Source organism: Polypterus senegalus, chromosome 12 (assembly GCF_016835505.1).
Source record: "Polypterus senegalus isolate Bchr_013 chromosome 12, ASM1683550v1, whole genome shotgun sequence".
Taxonomy (NCBI): Eukaryota; Metazoa; Chordata; class Cladistia; order Polypteriformes; family Polypteridae; genus Polypterus; species Polypterus senegalus.
The window spans coordinates 39,024,018-39,051,017 of record NC_053165.1 but is presented as its reverse complement, the minus strand read 5'-3'; the positions used below and the strand labels follow the sequence as shown (position 1 = coordinate 39,051,017).

At 40.2% G+C, this 27,000-nt stretch overlaps 1 protein-coding gene across 1 annotated transcript in view; it reads right to left on the bottom strand.

Moving 5' to 3' along the window:
- syn2b (synapsin IIb) overlaps nt 1–27,000 on the bottom strand; it is a 61,676-nt gene that overhangs the window by 20,980 nt on the left and 13,696 nt on the right. Inside the window, exons 2-3 of the mRNA XM_039770882.1 lie at nt 2,963–3,020; nt 1,319–1,410 (exon numbers count right to left, since the gene is read on the bottom strand). Coding sequence (XP_039626816.1) covers nt 1,319–1,410; nt 2,963–3,020 — 150 coding nt within the window. The remainder of the gene's footprint in view (nt 1–1,318; nt 1,411–2,962; nt 3,021–27,000) is intronic.

Here is a 27,000-nt window from a genome sequence, read left to right as displayed (position 1 = left end):
TTATGTAAAGCATTCCTTCCTCTCTTTACCCCTTCCCATCACTACTTGTATTCAGAGAGAACTGGGGGGTGGCTGAACAGATGAGAAAGATTTTTGACAGACTGAAGATTTCTTCCCCAGTTGCAGCTTGGCCAGTACAGCTACATGAAAATGAGTCATCCCTAATACCAGCTATCTCATCTTTCATTTCTATTATAGAAATAATGAAGATAATAACTATGGAAATTTAAAGCAAGTGCCTGCAGTAGCAGGAAATTGGAGCCCATGAAAGCCAATCCTAACCCAGTTCTGAGGTTCAGTGATAGCTGTGTTTCTTTAGTAGTACTTGTTTAGTTTAAGGTTACTTTGAATTATTAGTCAGTGAAGATTGAGATAGTCTAAGATTCACTGTGTGGACCACCAGGGGGTGTACTAGCCACCCTATCCCATACAGACTAGCATGGACACACAGTGTCACAGTGCTGGTGCAACACACATTTATTTTTTAAGTGGGAACAGGTTCCCACCCTTGCAGCACTTCTTTCTTTCTTTCTTCCTCACAGTTCCTTCTCGACACCACTCCTCCAGCAGGCTTGGTCCTCTTCCACGTGACTCTGGCCTCTGGAGTAGTGGCTGCTGACTCCTTTTTTATAAGGCACCCAGAAGTGGTCCAGGTGCTTGTTGACCCAGTTCTGGCAGCACTTCTGGGTGTTGGCAGAGATGCTGCAATCAAAGGCTTCGTAGCTCTCCAGGGGCCCTCTGGCGGTGGCGATAGGCCCCAACAGGGTGACGCTTCTAAGCTCCAAACCCATGGCCATACAGCAAGCCAGGGCAGCTGCCCTCCAGTGTCCCAGAGCCGGTAGTGCCCAGAACACTGTCTCTCCTCTAGTCCTTCTGCTACAGGGGCATTCCGGCTGGGCAAGAGTTCCAGCCAGCCATCACAACTGTCAGCTGTCACAGTCACAATAATTATGCTAATTTACATACTTCACACCAAGGCTTTCTAAAGGCGTTACCAGCTAAAAGGAGAATAAACTAGATGTTACATTAGCAGGTGATACTGTCAGCTTCACTCATGCACTACACCACACCTAACCCATAATTTTGGGAATTTTTTTTGTGTAAACTATAGCAACTTATGATGTAATTCAAATGGAGTCAGAAAGAAGTCCCTTCAAGGCACTGATGCAAAGAGGTGACTTGCTATCTGGAGCTGATTCCATTCTTACTGTACTTAGTTTAGATGAAGTAGCAAGACAATGGGTGAAATGTTATGTTAAGGATGTAAACAGCACCCACATTAAGATGAGAGGAGAAGTAGATGTAGATAATGGTTTACCTGACCACCTTTGTGCCATTTCTAATGACATGCATGTCCACATTGCAAGTGCCATCTGCATGTGATACCAAGTTCAGTTCAAAGAATTCTGCCTACAAAAGAATTCAAAACGATACAAAATGTTATTTTCAGCTGGATGCAGGCATCTATTAACACACTTGTTAAGCACAGTTTGATTTCCCAACTAGTAGGTTAGAGGTGATCAGGATAGGGTAGTCTCATGGGGCCCGACGTGACTCTTGTAATGAGAATATACTTCTGGAGGCATCTTTCAAAAATCTACTTAGTGGATAAAATCTGCAGCTATAACGACTGTACCTACAGGGGTTCTTTCAAAAAAACCTGCCCTCCGGTTCTTAAGTCCAGGGGTGGGCAATGTCGGTCCTGGAGAGCCGCAGTGGCTACAGGTTTTCATTCCAACCCAATTGCTTAATTAGAAACCAATTATTGCCAATCTCAGGCCTTATTTAATTTTATGGCTTGTAAGTCTGGACAATATAAGGCTCTTATATCGTAGATTTTTTGCGTTCCAAGGATATCATCCAAATGATTTGAAGCCTAAAACGGATCATTTTCAGTCTGACACATTCTTCTATTGAGTGTTTTATTAAATCAAACGGTGCATGATGAACACACACAGATGTAATTGGGAAAAAGCTAGCTGGAGATCTGCTGGCTGCTTTGTCTTTTACATCTTATTGCTAATAAGGAGCCATTAAAACACTGAATGCAGCAGTTTAACATTGAAATAGGCAATTAAGGGAGGAGAACCTTAACAAGCGAGACCACTAAAATGAAGCATCAAAATGTCACTTAAGCAATAAGTGCTTCATCAGCAATAATTGACTTCTCATTAAGAAAACTGGGCTGGAACAAAAACCAACAGCCACTGCAGCTCTCCAGGACCGACATTGCTTACCCCTGCTCAAGTCCATGCTATGTAAATGTTCCCCATACAACTGACAACACAAGTGAAATAACATCCTGGCTAGCAATATTTATTGAATTTGCTAAGACAACATTAATGATAATGCTTGAAAATGGATGTCCAGAAAATACATTTGATTGAGTATTGTTTTCTATATATATTCTGGTATGGCATGTTTAACATTTACATTTAGACAGTACTTTTAACTTAATTTAGATGTGCAGACAGAACTTGGATACTCTGTAACTGTGTTTGTGGTTCTGCTAGTGTGAGAGTCATTAAGTACATTTACTGTTTTAAGTGAATTGATTACATAAATCTGCATCTCATGTGGCCCTTTATTATCAACAGCAAAAATACCTTATTTAATAGGGCTTATTTTCACCTCCTTTTTTACTGTACACTGTCTAGTTTGAATGCATTTTCTAGAGTTCTTTTTTTTCCTTGTCATAGCTGCCAATTCTTTCAACCTCAGAGGCAGCTCATATTTACTCTGACTTTATAGTTGTAACTGTAGAGGAATGCATTGTTTACTTGTACCACCATTTTAATGATGAATTTGAATGCCAAAGCATAATCTGGTTTTACAGTATGATTTTTTTAAACTTGGGATAGGGTGTTTATTTTTAACACTTAATGTGTTTCAAGTGTTGTCTTCATTTGTATAATATATAGGTCTGGCCATGTGACACTAGGGATAGGACAATATCACTCACCTGTTCTACCTTGATGTCATAATCTCCCAGAACCTTCCTCCCACGCAAAACTTTGGCCCTAAAAATCAAAAAGACTACAAGTCAGCAAAACAGCTATACTTAACAATAGTGGTGAGGACAACAGTAGAGTGGGTCCATGGATGATTGTTGCTGTCAAAAACAACTGTATCTCAAAATGTACGTTCCTGGTGACTGAAGAGTATGTGTTGGATTTATTTGAAAAAGTGTGCTGGCAAAAAGGGAAACAAGTGATCCATTGAGCTGTTCATAATACAAGTAGTCTGGCATGATTCTACTTCTTGAGAAGTGACATCAGTTGACAGATGGTTTCAACATTTCACTTCACTTATCAGGTGTGAAAAGGATAATTCTTTTACATGGCAAGGGATGGAGAGCATGCATGTGAATGAGGTTAATACTGCTCAGCATTTGGAAAATGGCCACCACCATAGGGATACCATGCAAGAGGCTACTCACAGCTTTGTGTCATGTTATCTACATGGAAAATGTTCACATTTTTTCATGGTGATAGTTTTATGACATATTTTTGTAGGGTGCATTAGTTGGCAAGTGACCCCAACATTCAATAATAATGTCTACAAGAAGGAGACCTATTTATTTGGAGTATCAGTGTGAATGAGGTAAAACCTAATACTTGTGTAGAAGAATTAACAGTAAGGATGCTAATAAACTTTATTGTCCATTCAGTTTGGATTAAGTTAATACTTCTTTATGAAAGTCATTAGTTGGAAATTGTTCAAAGCCACTCATTATGGTAACATATCTCAATGCAATCACAGTGTCCTTGTACTTAGTAATAGCACAAAAGTATTATTGACACAATGAGGAGCTAGAATATGCACAATACAAGGCATTAAACCTGGGGATTTTAAAATACTATCCCATGTGAAATATTGATACTGGTAGCTGTCCGGATCAAAGAGGGAATTATTTCCTTAAACTAAATGCAATAAAAGAAATGACACAGTGACTTGTGTCTTTATATACATGCACATGGAGCTGAAGTTCAACAGGGGGAAAAACAGTCATTTGTGTCTCGTGGTTTTCTAAATTCTTGAAGCTACAGAGATTTTGGAGTCGTTTTATGTGACCAGTGGTCTTCAGAATGCATTTCTGCAACCCTCTGCCAAATTTTGTCACATTGATAAATAAAGACGGATTTTCAACAGACTATTTCAAACATTTTTATGCGCGAATAATTAAGGATGATGCTAAATGTTTATTTGAATTCAAAACATTGGAAATTTTATTGAATACAAGTTAGCTATAATGTGAAATATGTTCAGCCCATAACACATTTTCTCATGCCTATCTGAAATATTACAACTGTTCAATATATCCATTGATATGGTTCACAAATCATAATTTGTATTTTTGCATTTTCTACTCCTTGGTGAAATTTCAATTTATTTTCATACAGTACTGTTCTCAGAAAATGGACTGAGAGCACTTGTGCAGACTTACAAATTTTAACACTACCAGGAAGATGTGAAAACCATACAACATGCACAAAGTAAGAACACGTCAGTTTAAATAAGGCAATGCATGTTAAGTTCTATATACATTTATATTGACTTTTCCTAAAGGTGGCAATTACAAAACATGTGGAAATGGACAGAAGTAAATTTCCAATGTCAGAAACATGTTAGTGTTTTCCTTGTATTGATATTTTCTAGTATTCATTACATATATTGTAAAGAATATAGTTTATATGGTTCATAAAAGATTTAAAATGTTATGTTGTATACATTATTTCATTCATTCTTAAACCCACTTAATCAGATTTATAGTTGTAATTGCATGGGCCTGGACATACAGTAAGGCAGAGAATAGTTCTGGAGAGGGTGCCAGTCCATTGCAGTGGATTGCACATTATATGCATATATGCATGCACACAGGACCTATCATTTCATATTAGCAAATTAGGAAATGGAAAGATGAATGTCTAGACCATTTCAGGTACAGTATAGGTGCTGTGACATGGATTTACATCTACTATATATATATATATATATATATATATATATATATATATATATATATATATATATATATATATATAAAATAAAATCCTAAGCCTAAAAGTGCAACGATTTTATGTGACTTTTTTGTCTGGCTTATTTTAAATCCTACATATATATGTTTGGTATCATTCTTTCAAATTCTTCAGAATTTATCAAACTTTAATGTGATGTTGTTAGATTTTCAGATTCTTATTCCGTTCTTAAATTATAAACTAAAAAATATCAAAAACTCTGGTCCCGTGAGATAAAATTTTGTGCCAGAAGATTTAACCACACCCAGGATCAGAAATAAAAGACAAAGAGTAGGACAGCTGCTGTACAGGCTATTAAATGTTCGAAGCACCATGCAAGATGCAGATCATGCAGCACAGCAGCAGCAGCAAGCCAGCAGCTGATCAAACAAAGAGGAGGTAAAAAAAAACTGTATTTGTTACCCATTGTATCACTGTTTAAGCGGGGGTTTCAGAGGAGCGACCGTTTCCCCTTGGGGTGTGTTTGGTCCCCCTTTTCACAATGCGGGGGGGTTGGCGAGCGGGGGGGTGGGGACCCCCTAATTATATATATATATACACTCACCTAAAGAATTATTAGGAGCACCTGTTCAATTTCTCATTAATGCAATTATCTAATCAACCAATCACATGGCAGTTGCTTCAATGCATTTAGGGGTGTGGTCCTGGTCAAGACAATCTCCTGAACTCCAAACTGAATGTCAGAATGGGAAAGAAAAGTGATTTAAGCAAATTTGAGAGTGGCATGGTTGTTAGTGCCAGACAGGCCGGTCTGAGTATTTCACAATCTGCTCACTTACTGGGATTTTCACGCACAACCATTTCTAGGGTTTACAAAGAATGGTGTGAAAAGGAAAAACATCCAGTATGCGGCAGTCCTGTGGGCGAAAATGCCTTGTTGATGCTAGAGGTCAGAAGAGAATGGGCCGACTGATTCAAGCTGATAGAAGAGCAACTTTGACTGAAATAACCACTTGTTACAACTGAGGTATGCAGCAATGCATTTGTGAAGCCACAACACGCACAACCTTGAGGCGGATGGGCTACAACAGCAGAAGACCCCACCGGGTACCACTCATCTCCTCTACAAATAGGAAAAGAGCCTACAATTTGCACGAGCTCACCAAAATTGCACAGTTGAAGACTGGAAAAATGTTGCCTGGTCTGATGAGTCTCGATTTCTGTTGAGACATTCAAATGGTAGAGTCAGAATTTGGCGTAAACAGAATGAGAACATGGATCCATCATGCCTTGTTACCACTGTGCAGGCTGGTGGTGGTGGTGTAATGGTGTGGGGGATGTTTTCTTGGCACACTTTAGGCCCCTTATTGCCAATTGGGCATTGTTTAAATGCCACGGGCTACCTGAGCATTGTTTCTGACCATGTCCATCCTTTCATGACCACCATGTACCCATCCTCTGATGGCTACTTCCAGCAGGATAATGCACCATGTCACAAAGCTTGAATCATTTCAAATTGGTTTCTTGAACATGACAATGAGTTCACTGTACTAAAATGGCCCCACAGTCACCAGATCTCAACCCAATAGAGCATCTTTGGGATGTGGTGGAACGGAGCTTCGTGCCCTGGATGTGCATCCCACAAATCTCCATCAACTGCAAGATGCTATCCTATCAATATGGGCCAACATTTCTAAAGAATGCTTTCAGCACCTTGTTGAATCAATGCCACGTAGAATTAAGGCAGTTCTGAAGGCGAAAGGGGGTCAAACACCGTATTAGTATGGTGTTCCTAATAATCCTTTAGGTGAGTGTATATATATATATATATATATATATATATATAGTGACAGATGGCCGGGGTCCATGCCTGGCTGGGACGCCCCTTCACCACAACTGCCAGGGGGACAAGGGTGGGAAACCCAGTATCTACCTATCTACCCCTGGACGCTAGATGGCAGCATCCCTGGGTTGCAGTGGTTCCTTGGACTCCCCCAGGGCTTCATGGCGGTTGGAGTTTTGTGCAGCTCTGTGGGGTTCCGCAGGCGCTGCCAGGGAGTGCTGCAACAGGAGCGACTGGCCCCTTTTTTGTCACTGATTTCGCCTTACCAGAAAGTGCAGCCGGATGTCAGCAATCAACCACTCAGCGGCCAGAGTCGGGTGGAAGGAGGACAAAGCTGTGGAGGAGTGGTGGTGGAAAAAGAAAATGTTTTATGGTGTGGTTTCAGTGCTTGAAACTGTGTTGTGGCTGGAGGGATTACAGAGAAGACGTGCCCTCCAGCTGAAGAAAAATAAAAAGTCTTTCATTTTATACGTGCCTCTGTGTCCATCTGTGTCGGGTCAGGTATCTATGCAGCGCCTTTTATTACAATATATATATATATATATAATGGAATACTTTTTAATCAGAGTATAGCATCAAGTCAATGAAACTTCTGAGATATTGATCTTGTCCATCAGCAGAGGAGGTTTGTAATCAGTTTTAGCTGCTTTGGTGTTAATGAAAGTAACAACAGGTGCACCAGATGGACAACAATGAGACAACCCCCAAAACAGGAATGGTTTAACAGGTGGAGGCCCTGACGTTTTTCCCTCCTCATCTATTCTGACTGTTTTTTCACTAGTTTTGCATTTGGATATGGTCATTGTAACTACTGGTAGTATGAGGCGATACCTGTACCATACAGAGGTTGCACAGGTAGTTCATCTTCTCCAGAATGGCACATCAATACGTGCCGTTGCCAGAAGGTTTGCTGTGTCTCCCAGCACAGTCTCAAGGGCATGGAGGAGATCCCATGAGGTAGGCAGTTACTCTAGGAGAGCTAGACAGGGCCATAGAAGGCCCTTAACCCATTAGTAGGACTGGTATCTGCTGCTCCTTTGGGCAAGGAGGAACAGGATGAGCACTGCCATATCCCTACAAAATTGCCTCCAGCAGGCCACTGAACAAACAATCAGAAACAGACTTCATAAGGGTGGCCTGAGGGCCCAACGTCCTCTAGTGGGAGCTGGGCTCACTGCCATAGAATGCCAGAATTGGCAGGTCCACCAGTGATGCCCTGTGCTTTTCACAGATGAGAACATGTTCACCCTAAGTACATATGACAGACGTGAAAAGGCCTGGAGAAATCATGGAGAACGTTATGCTGCCTGTAACATTGTTCAGCATGACCGGTTTGGTGGTGGGTCAGTGATGGTCTGGGGAGGCATATCCATGGAGGGATCCACAGACCTAAACCTTGACTGCCATTAGGTTTTTGGATGAAATCCTTGGACCCATTGTCAGACTCTATGCTGGTGCAGTGGGTCCTGGGTTCCTCCTGGAGCAACGACAATGCCCGGCCTCATGTGGTGAGAGTATGCAAGCAGTTCCTGGAAGATGAAGGAATTGATACCATTGACTGGCCCCCATGCTCGCCTGACCTGAATCCAATAGAACACCTCTGGGACATTATGCTTTGGTCCATCCAATGCCAGGTTGCACCTCAGACGGCCCAGGAGCTCATTGATGCCCTGGTCCAGATCTGGGAGGAGATCCCCAAGGACACCATCTGTCGTCTCATTAGGAGCATGTCCCAGCGTTGTCAGGCATGCATACAAGCATCTGGGGGCCATACAAACTACTGAGTATGATTTTGAGTTGAGATTTTGAGACTAGCCTGCTGCATCATTTTTTCACTTTGATTTTTGATTTAATTTTGATTTTTCACTTTGATATATATATATATATATATATATATATATATATATATATATATATATATATATATATATATATATATATATATATATATATATATTGTGGAAAGCAGCCTGGACACAGACAGGCAGACACCGATGGTTTACACCCAAGCACACGTTTATTCATTTCTTCTATTTAAACTGTACCACACACAACCCAGTGCCCCTGCACCAAGCACCCTTAAGTCCAGGCCTTTTCTAACAATGCCTCTGTCTCTGACCACCTCCAGTCCTCTCCTCCAAGCTATATCCTCTTCCACCCGACTCCAGCTGCCAAATGGAGGGAGGCTGCCCCTTTTATGTTCACCCAGATGTGCTCCAGGTGCCTCCCGATGAACTTCCGCTGGCACTTCCTGGTGTGGTGGAAGTGTCAGCTGAGCACCTGGAAGCACTCCAGGTGTCCCTGGTTTTCCTTCCGCCACCACCTCCGAGTGTGGTGGAAGTGCTGACATCCAGGGTTCTTCAGGTATCCGGGTGCCCGCTGGCGGTGACCACAGGCCCCTATAGGGTTGAGTTTCCATGCTCTGTTCCCATGGTCCCCATACCAACCAGGGCAGCTGCTCCGTCGTGGTCCAGAGGAGGCATAATCCCTCTTCCGGTCCCTCCGGGCATCCCGGCTGGGTACCGCCCCAGCCGCTCACCACAATATATTGTCACACATGTGCGATTAGGAGACAACTAAAGGACCTGAATAATATAATTCCATATCTGACTAGGGGGTGGCGAGGTGCACTAATTGTCTCTCTCAATCCCTTATAGACCATTCTCAGGAAATCACACCTGGTTCCAGCCACACCAATGACATCACTTCTGGTCCAGGCAATGCCAATGACGCCACTTCTGGTTCCCGCCTTGATGACATCAATTCCTCCACTTGTCTTTAAAAGCCGCCATCTTAAAGCAGCTATTCAGTTCTGTTTAGAACCCTTGAAAAATATACTGCTTTGCAGCCAGGATATAATGTACAGGTGGCTGCCCCAAACCTTTTCATGTCTCATTGTACTTTTTGTGACTATATATATATATATATATATATATATATATATATAATATATATATATGAGGTGGTTCTGAAACAAAGCAGTTATATATATATGAGTAGGTTCTAAAACAAAATATATTGGGAAATGTAATATTAATAAGGAATGCCACTGTTGCAATTAATACTTGGTTTAGGCATGAACACAATGATTCTCTTAGCATTGCTCATCCTACACTCTAGTGTCATCAAAGCTGTTTTAACTTCACATGCTGCCAGTTTGACTTGCCATCATTCACTAACAGCTTATGTCTCTGTTTTTGTAGATAAGGTGTTAATACATTAGTTCTAACAATAAATTTAAAAAATGTGAAGTGAACCATTTTCTATATTATTCTTATTAAACATGTTGTCACACATGTGTGACTAGGAGCGAGCTGAAGGGACCAAGTGAAGGTAATTACCCGCCAGGCCAGGGGGTGGCGGGGTGCTCTAAACCTTTCTCTGTTATTTCTGCATATCAAATACGGGAAAACCTACCTGACCTGACGTCACTTCCTGTCCCGGCACCCAGACTAACGTCACTTTCTGTCCCAGCACCCAGAATGACATCACTTCCTGTCCCAGCACCCAGACTGACGTCACTTCCGGGTTACAAGACATAAAAACCTCCATCTTGGCTAACTTAAACAGTTCAATGTGGAACTCGAATAAACAGCATCGCTGTAACCAAAATAATCCTTTGCAGCTAGGAACAATATACAGGTGGCTGCCCCAGACCTTTTGAAAGTGTTAAGACTCGTTCTTTTACAGTGACGTAGCCGGCAGGATGGCCTCCAGGTGGAATAGGAAGCCGAACCAACAAAATGTCTCAACACATCATCGTAATGGACCACCAAAGACCTATCAGGTAGGAGAGTACCGTTCTTGTGTTGCCGAGCTGGGGTCTGACAGTGTGTGTTGGGGGGATCTGGAGTATGTTCCGACCCAGTTCTCCTTAAAGAGAACATGGGAGCGTAGGCAGAAAACCTACAGACAAGGGCCAGGTCCTGAAAGGAACACAGTGGAGACCTATTATGGGCTTTCAAGGATGGGGACTGACCCAAAGAAACCCACACAGAAAAATGTCTGTGGAAAAGGTGGGGGTGCCCTAGGTCGGCAGGTGAGGGATATCATGAACTGGGAGTATAACCCAGAGGATTCTCTCAGAGAACAGGCCATGAATCTATGGGCAAAAGTCGGGTGTTGCCTACGACCATACAATAAAAATGCCCGTAATATTGTAGAAAAGGTGGCCTGTGCAATCATAATAAATGGCCTACCCACTAAACTCGCCCAGCTGACCTGGGGACAATCATATAATAACATGATCACCCTCCTAGGGATCATTAACACCATGAGTGAGGAAACCTACTTGGGAGAACCAGAACGGAATCCCTGTGAACCCAGAGGGATTTGTGCCACTAAATTAGGGTCTTTTTCTTACATTGCGGAGCATGCTTTGGAAAACTCTGATGCACGGCGGAGGGCTTCACGAGGTGATACGAGGGTCTGCGGAGAGACACAGAGTGAGGGGCAGAGTGCTTCTGCTAATCCTTTGGCCTTTGCTCATACGGGAGAAGCGTTAGTCAATGGCGTTAAAGTACCATCTTTATTTGACTCAGTAACGTTACCATTGTTGCTCGCCATTTGGTTTTGCCGAGACAAAAGTTAAAAATAAAGACCCGTTTAACCTGTATTCATGGGGAGGTCTGATCATACGAGTCCGCCCGCTGCTACATTTGCCAAAACGGAGTGGTTAAAAAAATAGTAGTGGCGGTGCACGATAATCCTCCGTTCCCCTTGATACTAGGTAGAGATTGGTCTGATAAAAAATGCGGCAAAACAATCGCTACCCCTACAAAAACACTAGGTCTTGTTATGGATGCTGATTCTGCGTCCTTAGCTACCTCCACACCGTGTACACAGCCGGTAGGGGAGCAGAATGCGGCCTTACAGAAGGACGTGGAAATGGCCGAACTGTCGCAGAGCGATACGTCATCTCCAAGCGCTGCGCCGGCTAGGTCTGAAACCACTCCCCCTGAGGTCGAGTCTGATCCCCTCAGTCGTCTGCAATTTCAGTTTAGACAGACACCGGCTTCATTTAAAACGGAGCAATGGAACGATGACTCCCTTAAATTTGCAAAAAATGCAGTTGTCGTAGTAGATGGCCAGCGCACAACCCATCCCATGCCACAAGGTCCCCACTTTGTATTAAATAATGACCTTTTATATCGGGTGGCAGATCATGAAGGAGAGGTAAGGTCACTGCTCTTAGTTCCACGGACTTACTGGCGACAAGTCAGTGAACTAGCTCATACCCACCTCCTGGGAGCCCATCTGTGCCCCAAGAAAACTTTAGAGCGAATTAAGCTCCGATTTTTTTGGCCTGGGATTAATGAGGAGGTCCGCCGTTTTTGCATGTCCTGCCGGAATGTCAATTACGGCAGATTCCTAGGAAGGACCGTGCTCCTTTAATCCCTTTACCCCTAATTGATGTCCCATTTGAACGTGTCGGGGTTGACCTGGTGGGACCCCTAGAACATTCAGCCAGAGGACAATAAATATATAATGGTCCTGGTGGATTATGCTACTCGATATCCTAAAGCTGTTCCATTACGTTCAGCCACTTCCAAAAATATTGCACGGGAGTTAGTAGGAGTATTTGCACGAGTCGGAATCTCTAAAGAAATCCTGACGGATCAAGGGACTCCATTTACCTCGGAAACGTTCAGGGAGACAGCTAAGTTACTAAAAATAAAACATTTAAAGACCTCTGTATATCATCCTCAAACAGATGGTCTAGTCGAGAGGTTTAATTAAACTCTCAAACAAATGAAAGTGTCAAGACTTGTTCTTTTACAATGTTTATAAGCTAACAGCAACATGTTACTCCAGAAACAATAAAAAACTAAGTAGAATATTCATTGCATTTGTATTTTAATAACAAAAGACAATTGAGTTATTTGTAAAGGTTATGTATACAAAACAAGTTCCATTTTTTTAATTCTGTTGCAATAAAATTTTAAAAGTTGTGAAGTACATTTTGTCATCTCAGTTGAAACACAAAGAAGATGGAAAATGTAAATACGTATTTTAAGCAAGCAGATAAGTCTCACCATGATTCAAAATTACACCCAGCATATTCTGGTGAATAAATTATATAATTCAACTAAATTTAAAGTACTGATCTTATATATATATATATGACACTATGTTTGAAACATTTTTTTATTTTCCATGGGTCAGTTTTGCAAAATATATATATTTGAATACAAATTGCACCAAAACATATACGTTTTTTTCTTCATAATGTGTTGCTGTGAGTCTACCTCTGCTGCCATCTAGTGTAAAACTAAACAGGAGCTGTTCTGATGATTTAAAAATTACAAACTCAATTCCCGTTTCCTCAGTGAGAACAGCTTTAGTTGAAGTCAAGACATTCTCTTTCTCAAAAAACCCCATGTGAGTTTTATATTTGACAGGAACATAAATGGTTTCCGGATCTTATGGATTTGGTTATAATTTAGGCCTGTTATGTAATTATCTGTCCAGTTTGACACAGCGTTGGTACAGACAGGATGATTGCAGTGTTCTCTACAGGCTCCAGAACTGTAAATGTGACTAATAAGATAATTAATTCCGTCACATATCTTAGAGACTTCATGGATTGGGATTTTGAGAGGAATAATGTTCAGTCTTTAGCTGACAGAATTAAACACACAGATACAAAACCAGTGACTACATAGTGGATACAGTTTTTAATACACAGCTTTAATGAATTTATTCATATTGCACTCTCATTCCACTGAGATTGAGAAAGTCAATGGATGCTAAATGTAAACTCACTAAGTAAAGGTAGTTCATTGCATATACAGTATTTACTCTATTTTAACCTGCATTCTCTCAGGCACACAGGCCAGATAAAAACAAGGATATTTTATCATTTAGCAATGAATAGTTAAGCTGAACATTATTTTGCTTAACCAGTCATTGTTTATATGCAGCTAAAATCTGGAATAGCCTACCAATAGGAATTTGCCAGGCTAATACAGTAGAGCACTTTAAAACACTGCTGAAAACATATTACTTTAACATGGCCTTTTTATAACTTCAATTTAACTTAATCCTGATACTCTGTATGTTCAAGTCATCATAATAACTATTCATGGTGGCTCTAAAATCCATACTGACCTCTACTCTCTCTTCTGTTTCTTTTTTCCGGTTTCTTTGTGGTGGTGGCCTGCGCCACCTCCACCTACTGAAAGCTTCATGATGCTCCAACAATGATGGATGGATTAAAAGCCATAAGTCTACGTGACCATCTTCATCATCATCAAGTCCTTCCGTGAGAACCCTAAATCCAAAGAGGACTATTTCATTTATGTTAGGTAGAATGCCCAGAGGAGACTGGGTGGTCTCATGGTCTGGAATCCCTACAGATTTTATTTTTTTCTCCAGCCGTCTGGAGTTTTTTTTTGTTTTTTCTGTCCCCCCTGGCCATTGGACCTTACTCTTATTCGATGTTAATTAATGTTGACTTATTTTGTTTTCTTATTGTGTCTTTTATTTTTCCATTCTTTATTATGTAAAGCACTTTGAGCTACTGTTTGTATGAAAATGTGCTATATAAATAAATGTTGTTGTTGTTGTTGTTATATAGAGCTCTACACAATAAGTAATAGTGCAAAGTATTTTCTTCTCAATCTAAATTCACTGAATTGGCACCAGGTATGTTTCAGAAGCACCTTTACAACAATCCTCTAACCCATGACATGGATATCCCACTGTGCTCTGCACATGTTACTATACTACTATTACTAATACCACATGCCCTTGAATTGGCCATAAGTGCTCATTTTTGTACCTTCTTTTCATATGTAATGTTCTACTTTTTTCACTTTCTGTACCTACTTATGATGACCACAGACTCTTGTGTTTCCTGCGTTACTATTATTCTCCTGCAACAGACATTGTATTTTCTGTGAAATTTCACATTTAAAATTCAAACGGAATGATTTGTTGACTTGCACTGGACAGCGTATGTGCCTCTCTGGTAATTTAGAGCAGATGAGCCTTTCCAGCCTCAGGCCAATCAATTGAATCTGTTGCTTGTATTTTGAAAAGATGTAGAAGTGTAGTCAACATACTACCTTATTTACAAGGTAGTACAGAATGGCGCACAATGCCATCGGGGCAGTGACACACTGCTAGTGGTGAATGGAAAGTATTTGTATATATTACAACCTAACATTCTCAGACTGGCTTAATCAAATTCTGGGTCATGGGGACTGCAGCCTAGCCAGGCTGAATTTATTGTAAAGCAGGAGACAGCCCTTTGTGAAGCAACAGTCCACATCAGGACTCTGCAATGGTGATTTGATATCATCTTGTCAAGAAATAGATGTCACCAGTACATTTAAGTCACATTAGCCTTTAAATCTTGTTCCCGATTTCATTCATTTTTCATAATCAAATAAGACCTGCTGGCCAATTTTAATTTCTTCCACAATTATGACTGTAAACACCTTGTAAAAGTATTTTCTTTTTAAAGATTACTGAAACAGCAGTTTTGTTACAATAATAGGAGGCCTTCATCACTTTACAGTCACTGAACTGGCCATGCATAAATTTAGAGAAGCTTAACCAGAAATGGGCTTCCAAATGCAATCCAGCATTTTTGTTTCTTTCTTTCAATTAGAGGCTATATGATCAGTTTTGATTACCTAAAAGAGCAAATTAATCGAAATGTATGTGCAGTACTGCATTTTATTTGAGGGCCTAAAGTGACAGTTGTTTTACTGTGTTGCCAACTCCATGTAATAGCAAAACAGTCAGATAACCTCTGGTGCAGACCTCTGCACTGATGTGTTTAAATAAATGTACAGCATTTCCCAGAAAGTTAATGTCTCTTAAGGCTTTAATGTAGTTCTATGTAAAAAAGGTGGTCCATTAAGCAAAGGAACTATAGGCTGGAAATGGTTTTATAAGATAGGGTCATGGCTCAGAAATGTGCACTGGGGTTGTAAAACGTGTGTAAAGGATTTTATTTTTATTTTCTCTTGTTTTCCGGTATCATGCTGCACTCTGTGTTAAGCCTTGTTTTAATTAAATGAATACCTGGAACAATGCTTGGTTTCTCTACTAGAAAAAAAAATCAGATGTACTGTGATCCCGTAGAAAGACCTTGGCCAGGAGCCATAATATACAGTTGCAGTCTGAAAGCGAGTAAAGTATATTGAGGGCACACCAAACCTGGAAGGGCTGTATAAGACAGAGGTGTACTAAAGACAGAAGGAGCAGCTGGTGAACTCTCTAGGACTTAAGGTTGTTATCCCAGGGCAAGCATAGAGGATCTCCTGACTCTAGACATGATTCCAGGAACTGTCTGTAAGTGACAATGTGGCTTTGTGTGAGGGGATTTGAATGGTAAGTTAGAATGAAGGGTTTGGCAAGAATTTAAGTAGTCCAAGATAGGACAGAGAGACAAAAAGTTCATAACTGATCAATTACTGTGAGTATATACAAGCCACTGCTTTCATCTCAATCATGCTAGTGTTGTCAACTGTGCAGTGATGGACTAACCATATTTTTGCTCTTCTTACTTCAGTTAGAAAGACCTTCCTATGAAGAAAAAGATAGACATGACATTTCCTCATTAATAACATACTAAAATCATGAACAACCTCAAAATGAAACTGAAAGGTCTGGCTACTTACAAGAATCCTGAATACACAAAACTGATGAATTTGAGGAAGAAAGGATTGGCGTTCCTGGTGAAGTTTGAACTATTGCAGGAAGATGTTAATATTAAGATGTTACTGAGGCACAAAAGGGATTTCAAAACGAAAATATAACCTGCTGGCATTGCCGTCATTAAGTTTACAGCCTCAGTGACCAAGACTATTGCACTCAGCTAAGCTGCAAGATGAAAAACTGTAAATGACCAATGCAGAATGTTTAATGGTGCTAAATGGTTTTCATAACGTTGACAAGTTTGGCTTTAAGGTCACCAAACAGTTTGAGCCCCAAGTTCACCCCAGGGATTATCTGTCTATCTAAGTATGTAAAAGGGTTAGACATTTATGTCTTAGTGTAAATATTACACTTGTTCATACAGCATAAAAACATAAGGCTTATTTTAAAATATTCTTGTTTAAATTAATATGAGCCAATGCTTACCCTCACATGATATAGCATGAATATACCACAAATTGGAAATTAATAGAATTAAAGTAAATATGCCCCATGTTGTGTGGGTTTCCTCCGGGCACTCCTGTTTCCCCCCACAGTCCAAAGACATGCAGGTTAGGTGCAGTGGCGATCCTAAACTGTCCCTAGTGTGTGCTTGGTGTGTGGGTGTGTGTGTGTGTGTGCACCCTGCGGTGGGCTGGCGCCCTGCCCGGGGTTTGTTTCCTGCCTTGCGCCCTGTGTTGGCTGGGATTGGCTCCGGCAGACCCCTATAGATAGGATATAGCGGGTTGGACAATGGATGGATGGAAGTAAATATGCAGAGAAATACAAAGGGATATGAATAGTGAAATTTTGTACGCACTTTTTCGTCTTGAATCTTAATTTGAGGACAACTTTGACTTCTTAATGCTTATACTTAATGGAATACGTTGTAATTGTATTTCTATGTTTAAATACTTATCCAGGTGAGGGAATTTATATATCTGGGGGAAAGAATGCTCTAGAAGAAGGACAAATATTAAAGGAAAGTTTGGTATGTGACCCAGCAAGACATAGGATGGCAGAGAAGTTATTGACATGCAAGACAGGGACAAATTAGATGCATCATTTATCATGTTAGGGCAATGAGTAATAACTTGTTGAGGGTGGTATATCTGGAATCAAGGTATGGTATCCAAAGAATCTAGATGATAATGATGTTGGTCAAAAGGACAGAGCAATATGAGTGGAGATATGTAAAATTTCCACAGAAAGCTTGGTAGCCTGTTCCTGTTCCTAGTGAGAGAAAGAAGCCCAGCAGGAAATAACAGAAACGGCTATGTCACACGGCCTCCAGAGGGCATGCGGTTTTCAAAGTGATAGGGGACCATGCACTAATTGTTCAGGCAGCCATGTAGATTTGTATTCCTATCCCTTAAAACCCTTTAGTCAACTAAGAGTGCATAGACATCAGAGATCCCTAGGTAGAGCTTTTAGGTTAAAGTAGTTTCAGGCAGGACTAGAAGTAATACCAGGAGGGATTATAAAGACATAGCCTCAGGAGGATAATCCATGATGAGAAGTTGAATGGCACAAAGTGAAAGGACAAAACTGTAAAATATGGAGATGGGAGGTGGATTTGTATGTATTTGTGGGCATTTCCTATTTTCACCTTTCTCTTTGTGATAATAAAAACTTTGTGCACAGATGTTTGGTCTTCTTAGCATTCATTCTGGGCATGAGGTGCTTCATAAATTCCCTTTGGTCCACAAAGATACAAATAACCAGTAGGAAGCTGAGTATAAAGAAGTTATTTTATCATTGACACGCATGGTTTTCTTCTTGCAGTTACTTTGGAGTAAGAGTAAACACACACCATAGTTTTTTTCTATGACCACCATGGAGAGGGTTGCATACACACATGCTTTATTTTAGCTGACAAAGTGAAAACTAAATGACACCATCAGAATGTAGCAGATTAAAACCCCTCATCAAGAAATGAGCAAGGAGAGCAGAATTCATGCACTGTGTGCCAACTGAACCAATCCTGAATGAAAAACAAGTTAAAGGCAACATCAGTCAGTGACTGCTTGGACGTTTTCTCACTAACCCGTAGTAATTAGTGGTGGTAGAACCGTCACAAATGATAGTGTAACTGCAATTCTCCAGGGGAATGATACAAGACAAGCTGGGAGTTTTTCTTTTGCAGGCAGGCCACAGGCTGATTTCTTCTTGGCAGTTTCTATTATCAGGCTTCTGGATGAAAGAGCCAGAATAAATGGATAAGGCAGTGAAGCTAGATAAAAAAGAAATCAATGCCCTGGAAACTATTAGACAATAAAGACGGAAGTGAAAGTGTCTGATGGGGCTCCTTGGTCAGATAAAAAATTTAAAATTTGAAGACAAGTATTACACTGTTGTGAATCTGCCGACATTTAAAGCAATTCAGAGCACTTGAGTATCAGCACCAATGGTAGGCAGGCAGATGGAGGAATAAATTACAGTCTGCAAGTAAAAAATGCCATTGAACAAGTAGTACAGGCAAGCACACATCTGCAAACAGAAGAGAAAGTACTACAGAGATGGGTGGGTGGTCAATGGAAAGGACTACAAGAAGACACAATGCTCTCCAGTTCCATACACTCCAGTGTCAAATTTCCCTTTATGCTTTAAGGCAGAAAAATCCCTGATCAAGTCACTCAACCAAACATTAGAATATAAGGCATCTTCCACATTGTGTCTTGTCTCTTCACTATGTAAATTTTAAGAATATATTAAGCACAGAAGAGGGGTTAAAAACAACAGTTGCTAAACAGTTGATCTGTCTTCAGTCATGAGTGTGGCTCAAAGACAAACACTGAGTAAAAGTAAACTCGCACTAGTTTGGCCTGTCAACAAAGAAGCTTATAACTACCACAAGTTGCTGGAATCATAGAATATTTCCCAGATGTGTAGTGCAAGTGGGCAGGACTAAGTATGAAGTACCAAAACAATGCAGTAGCCTTCATACAGTAAAAAGAACATTCTTTCAGATTATACAGAGCTGGAATGCATTGTCTAATGTATTGTCTAATGTTACATGATGTTGCAACTTGTAGAAGCTTACTGCTTTCCTGTCTTCTTTCTCCATCTGACAGATGTGTCAAGAGTGCCTTCTGTTTCTCCTCAAGCATTGTGATATGCCCCTCAACACTTCTATATTCACCCCACAGAAGAGGCTCAACACTGGACAAAAGGCTAAAATAAGAATGACATAGAGAAAGTCTGATGGGGACACAATTATGCATGCTGAGCATGTATACTGCTAGCACTCCCTGCAGGGAGCAATCCTTCAAAGGAAACACATAAATATGACAGTAAGTAAAGCAGAAGTATAACTACAAGGTGACAAGTGTTGGTTCATTTGGTGAGCAGTATCAGACGTACACAAACTGGTCCATGTGAATGTTCTTCAGCTGCCCTACCACCTGTAACAGTCAAGATGAGACATGTTAACTTTTTGGGCTTAGCTGCAGATATTTTTATAAGGGCAATTGCCAGTCTACATTAAATAAACCTTTAGTCTTCTTAGATCCTCTACACACTTTTTACACTTAGAATGCTTTGAAATACTGATTTCATTAAAGGTACTACAGTAAGACCACCACATACTACATAGCGTGGGACGACATATCAGCTTTCCTCTGACATTGCAGTTGTACAAAATTTAACGAAGTGACGGCCCGAGATCTTCATACACACAGACGGAGGCTAATAGATGTAATAAAGGTGTACATCATTAAATTCAAAACAGGCCTAAGACTATTTTCTCTCACAGATGTATTGTTGCAGGGTATTCCTTGTGAAAAATCCTAAGGCTTTTCAGGGTTCAGCTCATAGACAGATTAGTAGATGAGTAAAGTGAGATGAATCTTAGACTTTGACAGAGGGGACTGGGCGGTCTCTTGGTCTGGAACCCCTACAGATTTTATTTTTTTCTCCAGCCTTTGGAGGTTTTTTTTGTTTTTTCTGTCCACCCTGGCCATCGGACCTTACTCTTATTCTATGTTAATTAATGTTGACTTATGTTTATCTTTCATTGTGTCTTCTATTTCTCTATTCATTTTGTAAAGCACTTTGAGCTACATTTTTTTGTATGAATATGTGCTATATAAATAAATGTTGATTGATTGATTGATTGAGCAAATCTATTTAATTTAGACTGCTGGACTAATTGTGTAACCAGATCAGCAGTTAGCTGTCTTCATTACAACATAAGAACACTACTAAACAGAGCTTGTCATCTGCTGTTGACCAAGTCTATGTAAAACAATGTCAAGCAAAAAAATGAAAGTCATCAAGATGTTACATTTAATCAAACCGCTGCCAGTTATGTGTTCTTACAAGACAGAATTCAATGAAAGTGTACCTGTGACGTTCTTCTTCTATTACATATATCTCAAACCCTATAGTCCCCAAATGGGTCTGGTCATTCTTATGATCATCCTGATATGAAGAAACTAAAATCACACACAATATTTCCGATGTGGCCTTAACAAGCGGGGTAAGCAGATTATGTAAATCCCACTTATTGTGATTTTTAATCTAGTACCCTATCTGTATGTGCAACTGGGCTCAAAATAATATAGAAAAATGAATATTCAAGGAATATTCAGCAATTTTGATGCTTCTTTTGCTCTCCAGGGGCCTCATGTATAACACATGTCTGTGTATGCACAGAAATGTTGCGTAAGAACGTTTCCACATTCAAATCACGATGTATAAAACCTAAACTTGGCGTAAAGCCACGCACATTTCCAAGGTACCTCATACCCTGTCGTACGCAAGTTCTCCGCTCGGGTTTTGCAGACTGGCGGCACCCACCGTCAAAGCAGTGCTACTGTTCCTGTGTGGTTTATCTTTCTTTTTCAGATCCACATCCCTGATGCGGCTTTATAAATACACTGAAATTAACCGCATATTGTTTATTAGTTTAATGCATCTGATTGTAATTAACCAGTAACAATATAATGGTCCACGGAATGGTCAAACTATTCTAAATACCATAACTGCTTTAACGTTGTTACTCTCACTGCACCTTCTTCTTCTTTCAGCTGCTCCTGTTAGGGGTTGCCACAGCAGATCATCTTTTTCCATATTACTCTCACTGCACCACTCAGAGCAGTTGATCGGAAAGAGAATTATCAGTATACAGCATTAAGCACACTCTGCCTCAGCCATGCTTCCTATTTGAACTGCTTCTCACATGGCAAATGCTTCAAATCTTTCCTGTACAGACCTTGCAGTTCAGAAAAAGTTCCACCCCAAGAGCTCTAAATGCACTCAATCAGTCCATCAACTGCTCCTTGTAGAACTGTTTGTACTTATAAGTACAATCACCTCACTGTAAACTGGCACTACAGTTATAATATTGCACAACCTGAGCCACTTCATAAAGCCTGTATTTACATATGATGACGATATCATTTTTAAGATGAAATGCAGCAAAATATATTTATTATATTATACAGATAAAACTTTAACTTCATTTAAATAATCTATATTATTAATAATTAAAGGACACAGTGTTGCCACGCTAGCAAGGATCTGGCGCTCCGCTCACGGGTTGTTCCTGCCTCGCACTGTATGCTTCACTGGGACTGGCGTGAAGGACAGAATAATTAAACATGTACTACGAAGATATTTCAATGTTTCTTAAAAGTTTTGAAGAATCAGCGTTATAAGCTTACAGATGGCTTAACGTCAATTACCGAGCTGATTGTGTGGCGATAGGTTACTTGGAGAAAGAAAAGGAAGGACAGGAATTGGAGGTTAGTACGTTTAAAAGAGACAGAACAGCAGGGGCAGCATTAGGCATGTGCAAACTGTGCACCTGCACAGGGCCGCCAAGCCAATATATATTGAATATAAAACAGAAAGAGAAAATAATGACACAGCTAAAAACGCAGCAGCAAATTTCAGCAAAAGTTAAATTCTTGTGTCATGAGCACGAGGTGGCTATGCAGTGTCCGCAACGGATGTGGCCATCTGCCATGCATAACATACCATATTGACATCGACGGACGAAGGGGACACCAAGCCTACAGTCGCCCCGAGTACTGCTGCAATAAATTATTTCATCGGTCACGCACAATCACTGCGCCACCGTGTTCCCATGTTTAATAATGTGCTTTAACTCATATCATCATGAAAATCATATCATGTATACATCTCAGTATTTTAGTTATTCAGAGAAAGCCAGTTTGAGAAGCATGTAGTGATTCACACACATAGAGCACATAAAAGAACATAAAGAAGCATTTAACGTGCTACTTTAATTACGATGTGATTTGAGAAACTGGTTAATTAAACGATTTTAAGATTAAGTTTATGATGTTCTACTTAATAATAAACTACATGATTAAAGTGGAAATTTCAAGATTGAAGTTGACATTTCATGGTTTTTCCCCACGGTGTGCCTATTTTTTTTTTACCCTAATAAGCTTTCATATGACGCTCAGATGGTGGGCTACGACTCGCCTTTTCACGGTGACTTTGATATGTGACAACTTCTTTTTTATTTCGGGCACTGTGCGACTTTGTGAGCTTGAGCTTTCGAGTTTCTCCGACAAGCTATATCACTCGATCAACTTCCTTTTGTTGTTTATACCACTGTTTAAACCAACAAATAGTACATTTTTCCTTGCCTCCACTTGGTATTCGCTTAAATTCTTCCATTTTCCCTCTTGATTTTCCCATTGTCTTTTCACAGAACACTGAGCTTAAGGGCTATTTATATTGATTTGCATATTCAAAGAGGCGTAATTCTGGAAGGAGTTGGGACGGGACAGCAGGCGCGTGCACGAGCGTTACTTTTCTTGCTGACCGGGATTTATGTAGCGGAAGAACGCGGAAGTTGCCGAACGCACAGATTTAGGCATCTGGATATTTATGTGTGTAAGCACATTTCGGCTTTTGTGCTTACGTCATGTTATAGTGCGAGTTCTACGCACGGCGTTATGTATGAGGCCCCAGGACTGTGTGCTGTACTTTGTACTTTGAAGGGGGATAGCTTATGATTGATGATGGAATAAACCAATAATATCATCTGTCTCTTTGCAGACAGTGATGAGTTCAATTAGATTCACTGTTTTTTTCCAAATGGTGTACAGTGATCCCCTGCTATATCGCAGCTCAGCTATCACGCCCCCGGTATATCGCAGATTTTTCTGTGGAACATATGTAATTTTCTATTCCAGAAATCTGAGCTTTTATAGTGATTGTTTTTTATGGGTTTTTGACAACTTTTTATGTTGAAATAAGCATTTTTCTATGCTAAACTATTAATAACAACAATATATTACTGTAATTATAAAATATATATACATGTACTGTATATACATGAAAATGGAGTAAAAATTCAATAAGTATATCCTACCTGTAGTGTACTTTGCAGCCAATTCATAACAAAGCATATGGTTTTCAGCAGTCACTACATGTGCTAGACAAAAGCTCGTTAGAACAATATTATAACTTATGATAACTAACGTATACGTAACATTTAAGCAATACACTAGCAAATCATAAAACATACTGCTACGTACAGGAATATGTAGACAGAGTCGCAATTCATAACGAAATGTACATACGCTTTTCATTTGTCACTACGTGGGCTGACAACAGTTTGTTAGAACAATACGTATTATAATTTATAATAACTATACCATAACTAAATATTGACTAAAATGCAGTAAAAAGTCAATATATACAGTATATATATAAAATAATGAACATTTAAGCAATACAGTAAATCATTAAATATACGTACTTTTTACACTACAGTAGACAAAGAGCTTCACGCTACAGTACCCAGATGATTTCTTACAAGGCCTGTTATTGGCTGAAAGAGGAGACTCAACCAATCAGAGCATGATTTTCATTCTCTTGGGCTCTGATTGGCTGCTGCTAACGTGGTGTAATCTCACAAGAACAGCGAGCATGGGTCCCCGACGCATCTCAGTTCTCTGTGTATTGTGTACCTTGTTGCGAACAAACTTTTTGTGAACTTTTCGTTTTATTTTAAGCCCTACTATGGCTCCCAAGCGTCCTTCTATATCATGGATTTTCACCTATCGCTGATGGGTCTGGAACGTAACTTCCGCGATAGGCGGGGAATCACCTGTACTTTAGATCTCTTTAACTTTATGATGGTGGTGAGCCAGGGTTTCTTCTACTTCATATCAAAAAGGAGATAAGGGCATAAAGAAATGGCAACATCCTTAATTTTTTGTCTTCAATCAAACCACAAAAAATGTTTTGTCTCTCATAAGCCCTTTAATAACCCTTTAGTGACTACATTCTATTCATTCATTTAATTTCTGAACCCACTTACTGCATTACATTGTCATGGAGAAAGTGATGTTATCACAGAAACATCAGCCAAAGTTTAGAACCCAGCTGTCAGTAAATTGCAGGCCACATTCACTCATTCAGTGCTAAGTTGGAGTCACCAATCAGCCAGATAGGCACACCTTCAAAATATGAGAGAAAAGTCACATAACATAGGAGAAAGTATTAACGTCACACATACAGGGTCTAAGCTGGGCAAAAAGTCCTGATCTAATGATTGGGTCACCTGCTTGACCAAACAAACCCTATCTCATATATACAGTAGTCCACTCTCTCTCCCAAGTTGATTTACAAAACAATTCCTTACATATTTCCACAAATAGAACACAAATAGGCTACAGTATATTAGTGGTGTGGTTTGCCTCTCTAGGAAGACCACTAATTATAGCCACCCTTTCCTGTGAAACTAACTTCTTCTTTCTTTTTTTTTTCTTTTTCTTTATTTCACCTTATGCAATTTTCTTGTATTAGAAATTTGTTAGTTTTCGCATACCCCTTGGGGTCAGAGCACAGGGTAAACCATTGTACAGTGCCCCTGGAGCAATTACAGGTTAAGGGTCTTACTCAAGGTCCCAGCAGAGTAGGATCTCTTTTTGGCAGCTATGGGGATTCGAACTGGCAACCTTCTGGATACCAGCAGATCCTTAGCCTCAAAGCCACCTCTCCGCCCCTTTTGCAGATCTTCCAGCCAAGTCAGACCCTGATTAACCTTTAATCCTAACACACCATTAGTAGATGCAAGTTTGCATGCTAATGAGGGTGATTGGACACATTTATTTACTGTAGCAGTGAGTAGCCCTCTCTGACAGACACTAATGCGTCATCTCTAATGCTCTCCATCCATTGTGCAGGCTTTTGCTATTATTTACAGTTAGCTTTATATGCCACATATCTGTCTAATTCTGATGTAATGCCCTGGCCCCCCATCATGCCTCTAATTCTTTGTTGGTGTCTACCTCTGAAATGATGCAGAGTAGGAGGTACCCCCCAGCAGGTATTGATGTCATACGTTCTGCAGACATCTATCAATGTTAATGCAAAGTCAGTGGTGTGTATGGACGTGAGGCTGGTGAATTAGATCTAACACTAATTGGTGTCTTGTGCCCCATCCACTACTAGGACAAGGGAAGGTGTGAAGGTAAACCATACTGGCACTTCATCTAAGATGGGGTTGGCAATTACAGAAGTCACCCATAAAAGGCAAATGCTTTCCTTTTTGATGATTTCTCAAACAGTTAACAAAATGATAACTGGGTTGTGGCAGTCAAGCAACATTCAGAAGTGATCTTTTATGCTGTCTCTTTCTCTTATTTTAAACTAGAATTTGTAACAAGTGTTCCCATGTCTACCAGCTAACTGTGAACAGGAGCCAAGATAAATCCAGGAATTATCAGACAAGGGTCATTCCTAAATTTAGTTGAGCTGGAGTCTGCAAAAAATCTTTGAGAATGATATTACCCTAACGATGTTCCCTATCATATTTTATAGCTCAATTGAGTAGAACTTCATGATAACTACAATGGAGCATCTATTCCCCTACTATGTGTTGTTAAGTGTTGCTCAGATGGTGAAGATTTCAAGTGTCAGCAGTTTTACATCCTTCATTGGAAGAATCAGGCTTAAACCCTAGAGGTGAGAAACATTTACATTGGCAATGAGGGTACATCTCTGCATGCCATTATGGAAAATATGAAACCCCCTAGGGATAGTTGTTTCTGCAAGCACAGACATTATATAGCAGGAAAGAACCATAATAAGAGAGAGTAGAACAGTTGAGTACAGGTGACCAGAGTTGACTAGGGAAGCCTGACTCAATACTTGTGTTGATGAAAAGGAAGGAAAGGTACCTAGCTGATAGAGGGCAGCATGTAATCCAAGTTGGCACCATATTACCCTTTTATGAATGAGGTCTGTAAGGACTAGAAGGCGGCTTGTTTTACTCTTACAGGCCAGTAGATGTCAGCACATTTCTGTATCAAGAAAGTACCTGGAACACCCAGCCCTTTGATGTCTAATAAGGACTCTGGTTGGCAAGTATACCAGGGGTATCTTGGCAGGCATTCTAGTATTGCGTCCTGGTAGCTAAAGCAGGAAGTAATTCTGTGGCTTGTCATGGAAGTGAGACACCTCAAGCCAGTGACCTATTGATCATAGAATTTTGAGATATGGAGCGAGGGCTAACTTTAGAGAGGTCAGTTGTCA